The 14,668-nt window shown below is 36.1% G+C and overlaps 1 protein-coding gene across 4 annotated transcripts in view; it reads right to left on the bottom strand.

Annotated features, from left to right (window-relative positions):
• NBEAL1 (neurobeachin like 1) overlaps positions 1-14,668 on the bottom strand; it is a 174,618-nt gene that overhangs the window by 21,868 nt on the left and 138,082 nt on the right. For 3 of the 4 annotated variants that reach the window (XM_024975022.2, NM_001435445.1, XM_024975025.2), the window contains 4 exons: positions 11,738-11,847; positions 7,128-7,245; positions 4,279-4,376; positions 1,651-1,767 (listed from right to left, as the gene is read on the bottom strand). In XM_024975022.2, the coding sequence (XP_024830790.1) occupies positions 1,651-1,767; positions 4,279-4,376; positions 7,128-7,245; positions 11,738-11,847 (443 nt within the window). The remainder of the gene's footprint in view (positions 1-1,650; positions 1,768-4,278; positions 4,377-7,127; positions 7,246-11,737; positions 11,848-14,668) is intronic. The other variant, NM_001103173.1, reaches the window with a different exon arrangement.

Below are 14,668 nucleotides of genomic sequence, written 5' to 3'. Positions count from 1 at the left end.
GCCCTAGGAAAGCTACCATGTAACTTGGGTGCAGAGAGGGGCAAATGTCACTGCATTGCAGATAGAATCCAGAAAATGCCATAAGTGATTCAGATCAGATCAGACCAGTCGCTCAGTCGTGTCCAACTCTTTGCGACCCCATGAATTGCAGCACGCCAGGCCTCCCTGTCCATCACCAACTCCCGGAGTTCACTCAGACTCACGTCCATCGAGTCAGTGATGCCATCCAGCCATCTCATCCTCTGTCATTCCCTTCTCCTCCTGCCCCCAATCCCTCCCAGATTAGATGCAGTTAAAATACTTATCAGAATTACATAATAAATATAGTCTTACATGTCCATCAACTTAGGGGTCAAACAGGAATTTATGGGTTACTCTGTATAGTAAAAAGATAACATAGCAGAATTGAGACTGCTCTCCTTAGGAAGGCTGTTTGCAAGGTTGGCCATTGGCTGGCATCAAGGAACTTGGCAGGCAAAGACTTCCTTACACAGATGTAAAACTTGTCTTCAATGATGCACATGGCTCACTATGTCTAGACTGTTTGTGCAGACAATCGTCTAAACACCTGCTTTTCTTTGCAGAGTCTAGAATTTGGAATGTGTTAGGCAGAGGGTACTTCAGTGACCAGCCCCCGATAAATATGTTGGGTACTGAGTCGCTAATGAGCTTCCCTGGGACACAAAAACATGTCCCATTTCACTACCGGAAGAAATTAAGCACCTTCAAATTATATGTAGGTACAAAACCCAAAATATTTACTATCTGGCCCTTTAAGAAAACATTTACCAACCTCTGTTATGTTGCATAAGAGTTACTACACGTTCTATGTACATGTTCAATCTATTCTTGATACCTTTTTATCATTTTTCTTCTTTCAAAAGAGTTAATATTATCTGTTCTAAACACATTTATAGGTATGAACGCATTTCACATTCACATTCTGAATTATTCAAAGAACAGCTGACCTTTCAGCAACTCAAGGGTTAGGGATGCCAACTCTCCATGCATTATATAATTTGTAGTCAGCCCTCTGTACCTGCAGTTCCTCCTTATCTGCAGTTCGGCCCCACAAATTCAACCAACCAGAGATTATGTAGTACCTCTAGTATTTACTATTGAAAAAAAACCCATGTATAAGTATACCCACACTGTTCAACCATGTGTTGTTCAAGGATCAACTGTAACTCAATATGTATATTTAAACATTTGAATTTGAACACACTCTTTCAAGAACTGCATTAATTACTTACCTTGCTTCACTGACTATTCCTTCTGATATTAGCAGTTAACAAGTTGACTCATGGGCCATGTTTTATACATGAATAGACACTACAACTAAAAGTTATTTTAGATTTCCTCTATGTATCATCTCAACTGACACAAGAAGCCATTTAAATCAAATTATCCTTCCTTCTTATGTTTCCTTCAGGAAAACATGAAATTAGAAGAGAGAAAGCCAGGAGAAAAAGTTCAGCAGCAAACAAAACCGTTCAACAAGGTTGTTTTAAAAATTCTAAGAACATAAAAGTGAAGAATTATTTACTATTTTGGATTAACACCTATACTCTCCATTAAGGTATAAAAGGAATGTGGAAGTGAATAGAATTTATAGAGAAAATCCATTGATATTATCAAGTTGGAGATTACCTCTATAAAAAATGACTTGAGTTCAGGGAGGTGTTGAAATAGGTTAAAGGTTGAAGTGTCTGTTTTGGCTTGCTTCTGCACTGCTTCCTCTGCTGATAATCTAGAAGGGTGTGGTTCCTTAAAAAAATTAAGGAAAAATAATTCATAATTACATTAAAATACCTCTCACTATATTCCCTCATACATACTGGACTCTAGATTCAATGGATTACATTCTATGCACTATTGACAACTTGAACTGCTCAGACAATTCCCTCAGCAGAGTTTGGCTCTCTTCATTCCTAGAGAAACCCTACTTCTACAGTCTTTCTTATTGATATCTCCCTTGAAATTCTAAGTCAGAAGTAATTAATTACTCTCTTTCATTATTTTCCTCTGCACATTACATTATTTAGCATTTTATTCAGTACTTATTTCTTTTTATGTTGGTTTATATATAGTTGGTTATGGTCTTTTCCAACTAGACAACAGATATCTTAAAGTAAGAAAGTAAATCTTATTCAGTTTTGGATTTTAACCATGTAGAAGAGTATCATAAATATGGTACACACTGATGTATATATACTGGTAAACTTAAATGGATTATTCAAAAATCAAAGTTTATAAAATGGGTGAATCTTTATAATTCCTGAAATAAGATCTGAATGTCCATATTACTGGAATTGAATTATAGATACTGCTGCATTGCTTTTCAAATAAATTATTATTATTTCTTAGATTTTATGTCACAGAAAAAAGACAGTATCACCTTTTTAAATAAGAGAATTACAAGTCAAATTATTATTCCAATGCCACAGTTAAAATGTAGAATAGAACTCTATCTAAAGAGGATTCTTCTGTCTCTATTGTAAAATATTGCTGTTGTAGTTCAGTCACTAAGTTGTGTCTGCCTCTATGCAACCCCATGGACTGCAGCACTTTTTCCTGGAGTATGCTCAAATTCATGTCCATTGAGTCAGTGATACTATCTAACCATATCATCCTCTGCCATTTCCGTCTCCTTTTGTCTTCAATCTTTCCCAACATCAGGGTCTTTTCCAATTAGTCAATTCTTTGCATCAGGTGACCTAAATACTGGAGCTTCAGCTTCATCATGAGTCCTTCCTGAATAGTCAGGGCTGATATCCTATAGGACTGACTGGTCTGATCTCTTTGCAATCCAGGGGACTCTCAAGAGTGTTCTCTAAAATATTAAATCATGGGAAATAGACTTGGCAGCTCTAATTCAATATTTAGCTCTCAATTAACCATGAGAGTATTCACTTTATTTGAAATCAAAAGCTTATTTTTAATGACTTTTTTTATTATAAAAACTAATTCACACTACCCTTGTTAAAAAAAAAAAGTTAAGCTGCTGAAAAATTACTATAGAATCTATTTTAAAGTTCAATGAAGTGTTCTGTTATTCTGTTACTTTTACCTCTGACTGTCAGCAAGCACTGATTTCAAATATGGATATTCTGTAAAGATCAATATTGGAGACTTCAAATAAATCGTTGCTAATAAACAGTAACAATTATAAAGCTCAGTCTGATCAATGAATTAATGAAGAACATCTATAAGTCAGAATTTAGATATACCTTTGTGATTATAGCTATGGAGATATCAATTCAACAAATATTTACTGCACACAAATTATATGCAAGAAAGATACAAAAATGATTAAAAGAAGGTTATTGACTTTAACACAGCTATAATATAGTGATGCAGATGGATAAATAAACAACTAAGTCAGAAAATGTCATAATTAGGATGTAAACAACCTACAAGAACTGGAAAAATGATCTACAAGTTCAACAAGGGGGCTTACAGCTATTAATTCAGAGGAAACACGGGATGGCAGAAAGGCTTCAGAGTTAAATGATCAGGCATCCAAATTCTGCCCCAGTCACATTCTAGCTGTGTAAAGGTGGAAAAAGTACTTGACTTTTCTAAGGCTAGGTATTAATTTCTATGAAATAGAGCTTTATCATCTAAAAAAATAAGGCTAATTTTTGAATATTTACTGTGAGGGTTAGGTAAATCACTTAGCACAGTGCTAGCATAGGACAGTATCAACTTAATAAATGCTATTATGTATTCTTCATTTCTAAATTCACACTAACAAAGATAAAAATGTCTTTGCAAACTAATATTAGACTAACCTCTATGATAATTTTTTTTTCCTTCTCTCTCTCTCCTTTTTACCCTGTGTGGACAAACAGGGATTGAACCGGTGGCCCCTGTCCTGGCAGTGTAGATTCTTAACCACTGGATCACCAGGGTAGTTCTCTTTCTCCATTTAAACAAAGGAGGGAATACTAGCTCACCTGACAGGGACCTTCAACCTCACCTTTTCCTCTCAGGAGATAACTAAATAAAGATGATCGGCTTTTTGAGTAAATATAAATCCTCTGTGACTCAAGAGAAATTGACTGAATATGTGAATTTCGACTGTAATATTTTGTTATTCAAAATAGGAAGAATCATTTAAATTTACTTTTTTTTAGTCACAGTATAATTTTTTTCCAAATTCTAGATAATTCTGAAATAAAGTTTTAAATCATTAAAATTATTGAAAATAATGGTAGTACTATTCCTTAGCAATTAACTTCTAGACTTATGTAATTAGTAACTTTTACGCTTTACCTTTAACAGTTGACAAGGTGTTTGCCCAAAATTGTTAATCATCCCTTCTAAGGCTTTTCTTTCCTTCTCATCTGTTAAGGCATCCAGATCCACAGCTCCTAAAACCAAGAAAAATAAGCCGAAACAGTGAAAACAAATCAGTAAGCCATGCAACTGTTTAAAATACCAGAGACTGATTAGTATATTTTCAACAAAATATTCTGAATGGAAATAAGTAAATTTTTTAAAAATCAGTAACACTTCAGATATTAAATATGCATAAAAATAAATTCCACCCACTATTTACAACTAAAAAGGCTTTAACCAAAAGTTAACTATAAAAGTTTCTATAAAAGTCTATAAAAGTTTCTCTTGGAAAAATATAGACTATACTCATTGTACACCTGATTGCTTTCTTTATGATAGTTAAGCTGAAACAAGTGTAAAAACCACACAAAAACGCTGCTATACTGTCTATCTAATAAAAGTTGGAAAAAGTGATGTTCTGGCAAACTGATTATACCAAGTCATACTTAATAGGGATTGTTACATGGCTAGTATTTGACCAAAGTAGGTAAAATCTGATTTCAAAATCTATGCTCCTAACCACCATGGCAAACTGATTATACCAAGTCATACTTAATATGGATTGTTACATGGCTAGTATTTGACCAAAGTAGGTAGTCTGATTTCAAAATCTATGCTCCTAACCACCATGTTATGCTACCTCTCTACAAAACTGTTACCAAATGAACCAAGTAAGGTAAGATAGAACAAGCTTGTCTATTTACCAAAAGTCAAGTGGGTTCTGTTCAATTCACAAAACTTCATACTATTCATGATCTTTAGAAGTATTAGCTCTATGGAAGGATTAGAAAAGAACTCCTGGACTTCCCTGGTAGTACAAGGGATAAGAATCCGCCAGCCACTGCAGGTGACATGAGTTCTATTCCTGATCTGTGAAGATTCCACACGAAGCGGAGCAACTAAGCCTGTGTGCCACAAGACTGAAGCCCATACGCCCAGAGCCTGTGTGCTCCGCAAGAGAAGCCACAGCGCTGAGAAGCCCATGCACCACAACGAGGAGTAACCTCTCTCATAACAACTAAAAAAGACTATGTGAAGCAACAAAGACCCAGAACAATCAAAAATAAAATAAACAAAAATATTATACAGCAGAAATTCTTCTTAAGCCTTTCAAAGCCTTCAGAAAATGCACGTGATCCTGAGCTAGACATCAGAATGTTGTTTAGTCACTAAGTCACCTCTGATTTTGCAACCCCATGGACTGTAGCACACTAGGCTCTTCTATTCTTCACTGTCTCCAGAGTTTGCTCAAATAATGTCATCGTACTATCACTGGAAAATATTTCATTCATAATTCTAAAAAGTCTTCTATAAAGTGTGTTAACAATTTAAAACTGTATATTCAGACTTTCCTGAACAGGACACATATGGCCAGAGATCAAAATATTTAATGCCACCAATATTTGATCCTTATAATTTGATTTGCATATATGTACCTTTTTTTTTTTTTTTAAGCAGCACTCTGGAGAAGGAAATGGCAACCCACTCCAGTATTCTTGCCTGGAAAATTCCATGGACAGAGGAGCCTGGCAGGCTACAATCCATGGGGTAGCAAGAGTCAGACACAACTTAGCAACTAAGCAATGAACACAGCAACAATGGTAAACATTTACCTCTTATTTCCATCAGTACTCAACCCAACTATTTATAGCATCAAGATGAAGCAGATTCACCAAGGCTTCTCAAGGATGTTACTATCCAAAAGGGTTGGGGTTGCTCACACTTAAAAGACATATGAGGCCCTATTATCTCAACCTTTACATTCATTTTCATTCATCCTAAAGAAAACGTGTTCAGAAGTTCTAGTACTCATTTGGTACATAATAATTCCATGATAGTTCATAAATTCTACGTGTCCCTTCAAGAAAAATATTGTAGTTATTTTTGTCATCTCTTCCTAGCTTTAAAGCATCTCAAACTCCTTATGTAAGACAGAATTTATTTCATTTAAATATTTTATGGAGATATTTTCCACTCAAGTTTAAAGAAAAGTTCAATCTTCTATGTTAAAACTAAGATGAAGTTTACTATGAATCTATGGTAAGAGATAATATACAGTAGATTTGGTGCTGACAACTCATTATATTTTTTTTCCACTGAGGCCAAGTAGATTTCATTCTCCATATTTTGAGTCAAATCGTGATCAAATGGATGTTTAAATTTAGAAATGGGATAAATGAAACTATTGTTTTAAAAAAGCACTCTTTCAAATACAAAAGGCCACTAAAGCTATTTTTTAAAAATTTTGTGGATTTTTTTGTGGGAGGAAGTGAGCTTCACATCCTACTACTCCACCATCTGGATAACCCCCCACAAGTAGTTGGTTGGTTTTCTTTTAATTAATTATTTATTTTTAATCTTTTGGCTGTGCAGGGTCTTCATTGCAGTGCATGGGCTTTCTCTAGTTGCCGCACACAGGTTCAGTTGTTCCACAGCATGTAGGATCCTAGTTCCCCAAGGAGGGATGGAATCCACGTCCCCTGCATTGTAAGATGGATTCTCAACCACTGGGCCACCAGGGAAGTCTCTCAAACTATTTTTAAAATGTAGTCTTTCTCATGTTAAATAGTTATGTCTAAAATACCATTTATAAATACATATTAAATAATATTTTCCCTTTTTTTGATGGACTCCTGTGGCATGCAGGATCTTATTTCCCTACCAGGGATCAAATTCATGCCCCTTGTAGTGGAAGAACAGATTTCTAACCACTGGACAGTCAGGGAATTTCTAATAATATTTTCTATCAACATAATATAAGAAAAAAGTATATAGGCTTATACCTTCGTAACTACAGTAATAGAAAACATTGAGTGCCTCCACTGCAGCCGGCCCCCTCTGTTTATAGCCAAAAATCAGATCTATCCATTCATGAAGATGAGCAGAAACATATTCGGACTCCTAGAAAGAGAACAAATTTAATCATTAATATAGTTACCTTTGACTACACTGTAAACATAGGTCCTTTGAAAAAGTAAGAGCATTTGAAATATTTCCACATACAAATATTAATGCTATAATAAAATTATCTCAAAATGACACTAAGTACGTATCTAACATCTATTACAAATATTGACTATATTCTATCTAGGAAAATGTAGATATCATATTTACTAATATTTATTACATAAATATCTCCTAACTATTGGGTGGAAAAATAACATATATTCTAATAGCCCAAATATGAACAACAAAAAAATTAATGATAGCTGTAGAATACATTTTTCTTGTGAAACTTCTACTGAAATATTTGTCTAGAAATTCAATTCCCTCTGTCCATGGGATTTCCCAAGCAAGAATACTGAAGTGCGTTGCCATTTCCTCCTTCAGGGGATCTTCCAGACCCAGGAATCAACCCCCGAGTCTCCTGTGTTTCCTGCGTTGCTGGCAGATTCCTTACCACCGAGCCATTGAGATCAAAAGCGTGGCTACAAGACAATCTACTGAGATGTCAAAAATCTGAGGTTGTGTGTGACAGACCCATTTAACTAGAAAATAGAGCCTCTTAAGATTGTTAAGAACATTTTCCTGTTGTAGCCTCCCCCTGAGCTCAAAGGAGATAATGGACAATCTTGTTTGTGGACTATTTTTTACCCAATAGAGTTGATTTATAAGAAACCCACAACATTTTAAAAGAAATCGCATTAGTTCAACATGAGAAAGATAAAAACTGTTCAAAAAATAAGATTTTTGGCTTCCAACTTACTATGAGGCATGTTAAGTTGCTCAATCGTGTCTGACTCTTTGTGACCCTATGAAACATAGCCCACCAGGCTCCTCTATCCATGAGAGTCTCCAGGCAAGAATACTATAGTGGGTTGCCATACCCTTCTCCAGGGGATTTTCCCAACCCCGGGACCAAACCCACGTTTCTTGAGTCTCCTGCATTGGCAGATGGGTTCTTTACCACTGGCTTCCAACTTAACTACGATTAGGAAAAGAGGCTGGCAAAGATACTCTTGTAAAAATATTTTTTGTTTTAGTTTTTATGGAAAAGAATAACTCAGAGCAAAAGCCCAAATGCCTGAGGGTAGAACAAAATGATCCATGGAAAACCAGTTATCATGGAATAGCAGTGGGCTATAAAGGAACTGGTCTTCACGACCAAGATAATCATGATGGTGTGATCACTCACCTAGAGCCAGACATCCTGGAACGTGAAGTCAAGTGGGCCTTAGAAAGCATCACTATGAACAAAGCTAGTGGAGGTGATGGAATTCCAGTTGAGCTATTTCAAATCCTGAAAGATGATGCTGTGAAAGTGCTGCACTCAATATGCCAGCACATTTGGAAAACCCAGCAGTGGCCACAGGACTGGAAAAGGTCAGTTTTCATTCCAATCCCAAAGAAAGGCAATGCCAGATAATGCTCAAACTACAGCACAATTGCACTCATCTCACACGCTAGTAAGGTAATGCTCAAAATTCTCCAAGCCAGGCTTCAGCAGTACGTGAACCGTGAACGTCCAGATGTTCAAGCTGGTTTTAGAAAAGGCAGAAGAACCAGAGATCAAATTGCCAACATCCAATGGATCATGGAAAAAGCAAGAGAGTTCCAGAAAAACATCTATTTCTGCTTTATTGACTATGCCAAAGCCTTTGACTATGTGGATCACAATAAACTGTGGAAAATTCTGAAAGAGATGGGAATACCAGACCACCTGACCTGCCTCTTGAGAAATCTGTATACAGGTCAGGAAGCAACAGTTAGAACTGGACATGGAACAAAAGACTGGTTCCAAATAGGAAAAGGAGTACGTCAAGGCTGTATGTTGTCACCCTGCTTATTTAACTTATATGCAGAGTATATCATGAGAAACGCTGGGCTGGAAGAAGCACAAACTGGAATCAAGATTGCTGGGAGAAATATCAATAACCTCAGATATGCAGATGACACCACCTTTATGGCAGAAAGTGAAGAGGAACTCAAAAGCCTCTTGATGAAAGTAAAAGTGGAGAGTGAAAAAGTTGGCTTAAAGCTCAACATTCAGAAAACTAACATCATGGCATCAGGTCCCATCACTTCATGGGAAATAGATGGGGCAACAGTGGAAACAGGGTCAGACTTTATTTTTCTGGGCTCCAAAATCACTGCAGATGGTGACTGCAGCCATGAAATTAAAAGACGCTTACTCCTTGGAAGGAAAGTTATGACCAACCTAGATAGCATATTCAAAAGCAGAGACATTACTTTGCCAACAAAGGTCCATCTAGTCAAGGGTATGGTTTTTCCTGTGGTCTTGTATGGATGTGAGAGTTGGACTGAAGAAAGCTGAGTGCCGAAGAATTGATGCTTTTGAACTGTGGTGTTGGAGAAGACTCCTGAGTGTTCCTTGGACTGCAAGGAGATCCAACCAGTCCATTCTGAAGGAGTTCAGCCCTGGGATTTCTTTGGAAGGAATGATGCTAAAGCTGAAACTCGAGTACTTTGGCCACGTCATACGAAGAGTTGACTCATTGGAAAAAACTCTGATGCTGGGAGGGATTGGGGGCAGGAGGAGAAGGGGACGACGGAGGATGAGAGGGCTGGAAGGCATCACTGACTCGATGGACATGAATCTGAGTGAACTCCGGGAGTTAGTGATGGACAGGGAGGCCTGGTGTGCTGCAATTCATGGGGTCGCAAAGAGTCGGACATGACTGAGTGACTGAACTGATAAAGGAACTGAGAGCATGTCCAGGCTAGAATTCTGAACTGCTGTAAACAGTCAGAAGTTCACAGTAAAAAGTAAGAAGTTAGGTGCCTCTCGTTTCCCTCTCCCTTTCGAATGTTAGTGTCTATTATAGTTCTCCTGTCCTTATTACACTACTGTTGTTGCGTGGGGGATTAACTTGTATCTACTTCACAGTCTTCAGATCCAAGAGGAGATGCACTGGAGTAGTTTCATCTACACATGGATTTGATGTAGATGACTAATAAGATTCTGGACTTCAGGCCTCATGGCTTTCTGCGGGGGTCAGCAAAACTACTGCTTGTGGGCCAAACCTTACTGGCATTCAGATTTGTAGATTAGTAGAAGACAGCCATATCTCATTTTCTTTTGCACTAGAATGGCAGAATTTCAACACACACTAAATTTAGAGCTAACAAAAATATTTACTACCTGGTCCTTTAAAAAAGGTCTGCAGAACCCTGCCTTAATGAGGTGGGACTGTGGGAAGCTCTTAAGAGGAAGTATGCTCATTTTGCATGCGGAAGGAATGTAAACACTTCGAGGCCAAAGGGCAGCCTCTGTGTGGTGGATTAAAGATAGTTGCAATTCTTTCTCACTCCCACCATTAAGAGATGGGGTTTACTTTCTTTCCTGTGGAATCTGCACTGATCCTGTACTATTTAACCATTAGAGAGGAAGGCATATGTGGTACAGCGACAGTTCACAGCTTAAACCAGATAGTTCACAGGAAGCTTCTGAAAAGTTTCTGCCTACTTAAAAAGTTATAGATTATCTTTCAGAGTTGTGTTACTTTTTCCCCCAATTCTCTATTCATGCATGGGGTTATTGTTTACAAGTATAAATCTAGAAGAGAACAGCTGACTCATTGGAAAAGACCCTGATACTGAGAAAGGTTGAAGACAAAATAAGATGGTGACAGAGGATGAGACAGACCCACTCAATGGACATGAATCTGAGCAAACTCCAGGAGACAGTGAAGACCAGGGAAGGCTGGCATGCTGCAGTCCATGGGGTCACAAAGAGTCGGACTTTACTTAGTGACTGAACACCAACAACAACAAATTATAAACTAATCCAGAATTTTGAAGTTTGACAAACTACCTACTAACAATAAGGAGCGTTCCCAGGTACTGGCCATTTAGTTCTAGAATCTGAAACATGTCAGTTTAGATAGAAAGCTAGGTGGGCTCTGTGGGTGCGGAGGCGGAAACAGTGTCTTCAAGATAATAACGTAACAGCGATATTAAATGAAATCTTACTAGTCCTTCAACTCCAAAATGGAAATTTTGCTAAAACTAGCAAAACATTTACGTAGTATTTAGTATTCATTTAGCTATCTTATTAAAAACTTACTGAATTCCTTCAGAGGAAAAAACAATGTTCTTATCCTTGATAGATTTGAAACAAATAAGGGAACTATGATATATCAAACTACACCAGCTTGGTGACTGAAACATACATACAACAGGCAGATGCCTTACAGAAGTGAATTTTTTTTTTTGCTATATATCTGAGGGACAGTACTACTATAGTCTCACTATATCAGAAGATTCATAACTTCAAAATAAATTACCATATTATACTTTCTAAAATAGCATATAATACAGATTACAAATTAATGAAGAAAAATATTAGCTATACTTTATTCTATCATTCTCTGGAAAACACATATATCTTTATCTTATTAATCTGCTTAATAACTAAACATAAAAATCTTACCAGAGCTTTCCTATGTTTACAGATGAAATCTTCAGCAGACTTAGCCCATTTGGGGAGAACGACATCATTTACTAGTTCTTTGGAAACTTGTAGACGACCCAAGTTAAATTCTAAGATGTAAAAAATAAATGTATCATATCATTTTAGATTTAAATAAATCAAGTAAAACAAATAAAAGGGTATATTCCTTAGCAAAACTAAGTTTTTTCTGTTTTTTATTTTTTTTTGTTTTGTTTTTTAAAAGTAAAAGATGAGAATCAAGTTTTTATAAAATTTGACTTAAAAAATCAATTAAAAATTTTTTATTTTATATTGGGGTACAGTTGATCAACAGTGGCGTGTTAGCTTCAGGTACAGAGCAAAGTGACTCAGCCATGCATAGATGTGTATCTATTCTTTCTCAAATTCTTTCCTGATTTAGGTTATTACAGAGCATTGAGTACACACTTCTCTGTGCTACACAGCAGGTCCTTATCTATTTTAAATATAGCAGAATGCACATCAATTTCAAACTCACAGTCAATCCCACTTATTAAGTTCCCTTCTTGAGTAAATTTATTGAACAGGTAAAAATAACTCATCTATTAGAATGTATTTTCTTTAACATTTGATCAAAAAAGAAAATGAAAATAAGATAATTTAAAATGAATTATTAGAAAAAAATAAACTACAATTAGTTATTAGAAGATAAATCAAATTAATAGTTTATTTTTTGCTGAGAAAAATTATAATTATGACCAAAATCTTAACCTGAACAAAAATGCAACAGTAAGCATTCTTCATACATTAAAAAGAATTAACACAGTTCCTCTAATGGTTAACTTACAAAACCCAGTGACTTAAAGTTTTTGGGTGTAACTTACACCTTAAACTTACTCAAGTTTACCTTATGGAAGGACAACATATTCCTACAACACTATTTTAAATAGATATTGACATAATAAATATTTGCTCATACTAGTTATGATAGAAGACAGTATTTTGACAAAACTGTCCCAAAGATAAGATTTTCTTGTTCATACATATGGAAAAGGAATAGTGTTAACACAGAAGTCCTTCATTAAAGAAGTTATCTAAAAATATCAGTGTTCCTTAAAGCTGCAGAGACGTTTAAAGGTCATAAAATATCACAATGCAGGGTCTGTGGCCTTAACTCAACTACTATATGGCAGATACTGGTGGCCACCTGACAAGCATCCTTCCTTATCTAATAGCAGAAACTTTAGTTTATTCAAGTGTGCATCCTGCCCTATATTTCATGCTTGTTGCAGGTGACTGGCATAGGCATTGGTACATGACCCAGCTCTGGACAGTGAAGGGAGATCATGAGAAAGGGTTTTTCATTCTTAAGAAACAACACAAAGAATTAAAAGTTTCAATTGTTTCAAAGACAATGTTGCATCTGCCTATGATGTCTAGAATTTTTTAGTCATGATAGTAACTGGCCAAGAACAAATCTAAAACACTCAGAACAGCAGTGTAAAAAGATACAGAAGGAACTTGACTCTGAGGATGCTGTTAAGTTACCATATCTCAGGATTTTTATTATGGAAAATAAATACTAACATTTTCTTCCTCATACAATTTTGAGTGGCTTTTATTAATATTTGTTGTCATTCTAATGAATATACTTTGTTTTCTCCCACCCAGCTCATTTTGAATAAATTGGCAATGGATAATTAGAAATGGAGGCCACCAGGACAGTAGTAATAGAGAGCAACTAGCTCTGGCTCTGGTGAATGTCAGAAATTGTCAAGCTGCTAAGCAGACCTTGAATTCTGGGTCCAAATTTAATCTGCTCATCCCTTCTATCCTGGATACCTTGCCCTAGAAGATCCAGTCCTCTGGTTGACGAGGGTCAGATTTGTCAACAGTTTCACTCAGTTTTCTGAAGGTGACCAATTACAACTGCCTTTCTCTGAGAATCAGATGCCTTGGATCCAACAACCGGTCCTAGAGCGCACAATCCAAGGTCATGAGACCCTGGATATGCTCTCACCAGCATGGCAAATAATTCTACTGAGCAAGCAATGGGTCAAACATTAACATTTCATGCTAGGGGAGGAAAAGGAAGTTAACAGCCCTTGACTCTGGAATTTCCCTGAAGAACACAAATTGGAACAATCTTGCCATTTTCTTATTTGTACTTAAATCTAAAACCAAGTCATCGAAAATGTATTTGGATATTCTTAAAAGACCATATTTCCTTCTATGATTCTTCAAAAATATAACATGATATGTATAGCTGATTCACTTTGCTGTATAGTAGAAACAACCACAACATTATAAAGCAACTATACTCCAATAAAAATTAATTTAAAATAATAACATAATAATAATATGGTTTTTCAAATATTGTGGTAACTTAAACTCAGTCATTATTTTCAAATTGCCTCCTGTTTTCTACTCTAAAAGAAGTCAGCAAACTTCTACAAAGAGACAAAGAATAAGTATTTGGGGCTTTGTGAACCTATGGTCTCTGCTGCAACTAGTCAAATCTGCTACTACACTGTGAAAGCAGCCACAGCTTATGTAAATGTATTGGCCAGTTGTATTCCAAAAAACCTTATTGATAAATACTAGTTTGCTCAGATTTGGCCCATGAATCTATAGTTTGCTGACCCCTGATATAAACCTTCATCTTATCTAACTCAAACACTTTAACTCATGTAGCTGTACGGCTGAAATAGCTTGCAGCCACTTTTTGCTTCACTAGTAAACATTGTACTCGGATAAATTCCCTTACTAATTCATATTTCACTCATTTATCTTATTCACTGTAGCATTTCTGTAGAAGGTAAGACTAGTACCTGGACATTAAGTTAAGCCATGTCACTGAGTAATAAAAACACAGAATAAATAATCTATAGGTCATCACAAAAAATGTCCTAAAAGATATTTTTCAAGATCTTCCATTGGGACCTAGTCAAT

This window comes from Bos taurus, chromosome 2, assembly GCF_002263795.3.
Source record: "Bos taurus isolate L1 Dominette 01449 registration number 42190680 breed Hereford chromosome 2, ARS-UCD2.0, whole genome shotgun sequence".
Classification (NCBI taxonomy): Eukaryota; Metazoa; Chordata; class Mammalia; order Artiodactyla; family Bovidae; genus Bos; species Bos taurus.
This window is presented reverse-complemented; position numbering and strand designations above follow the sequence as displayed.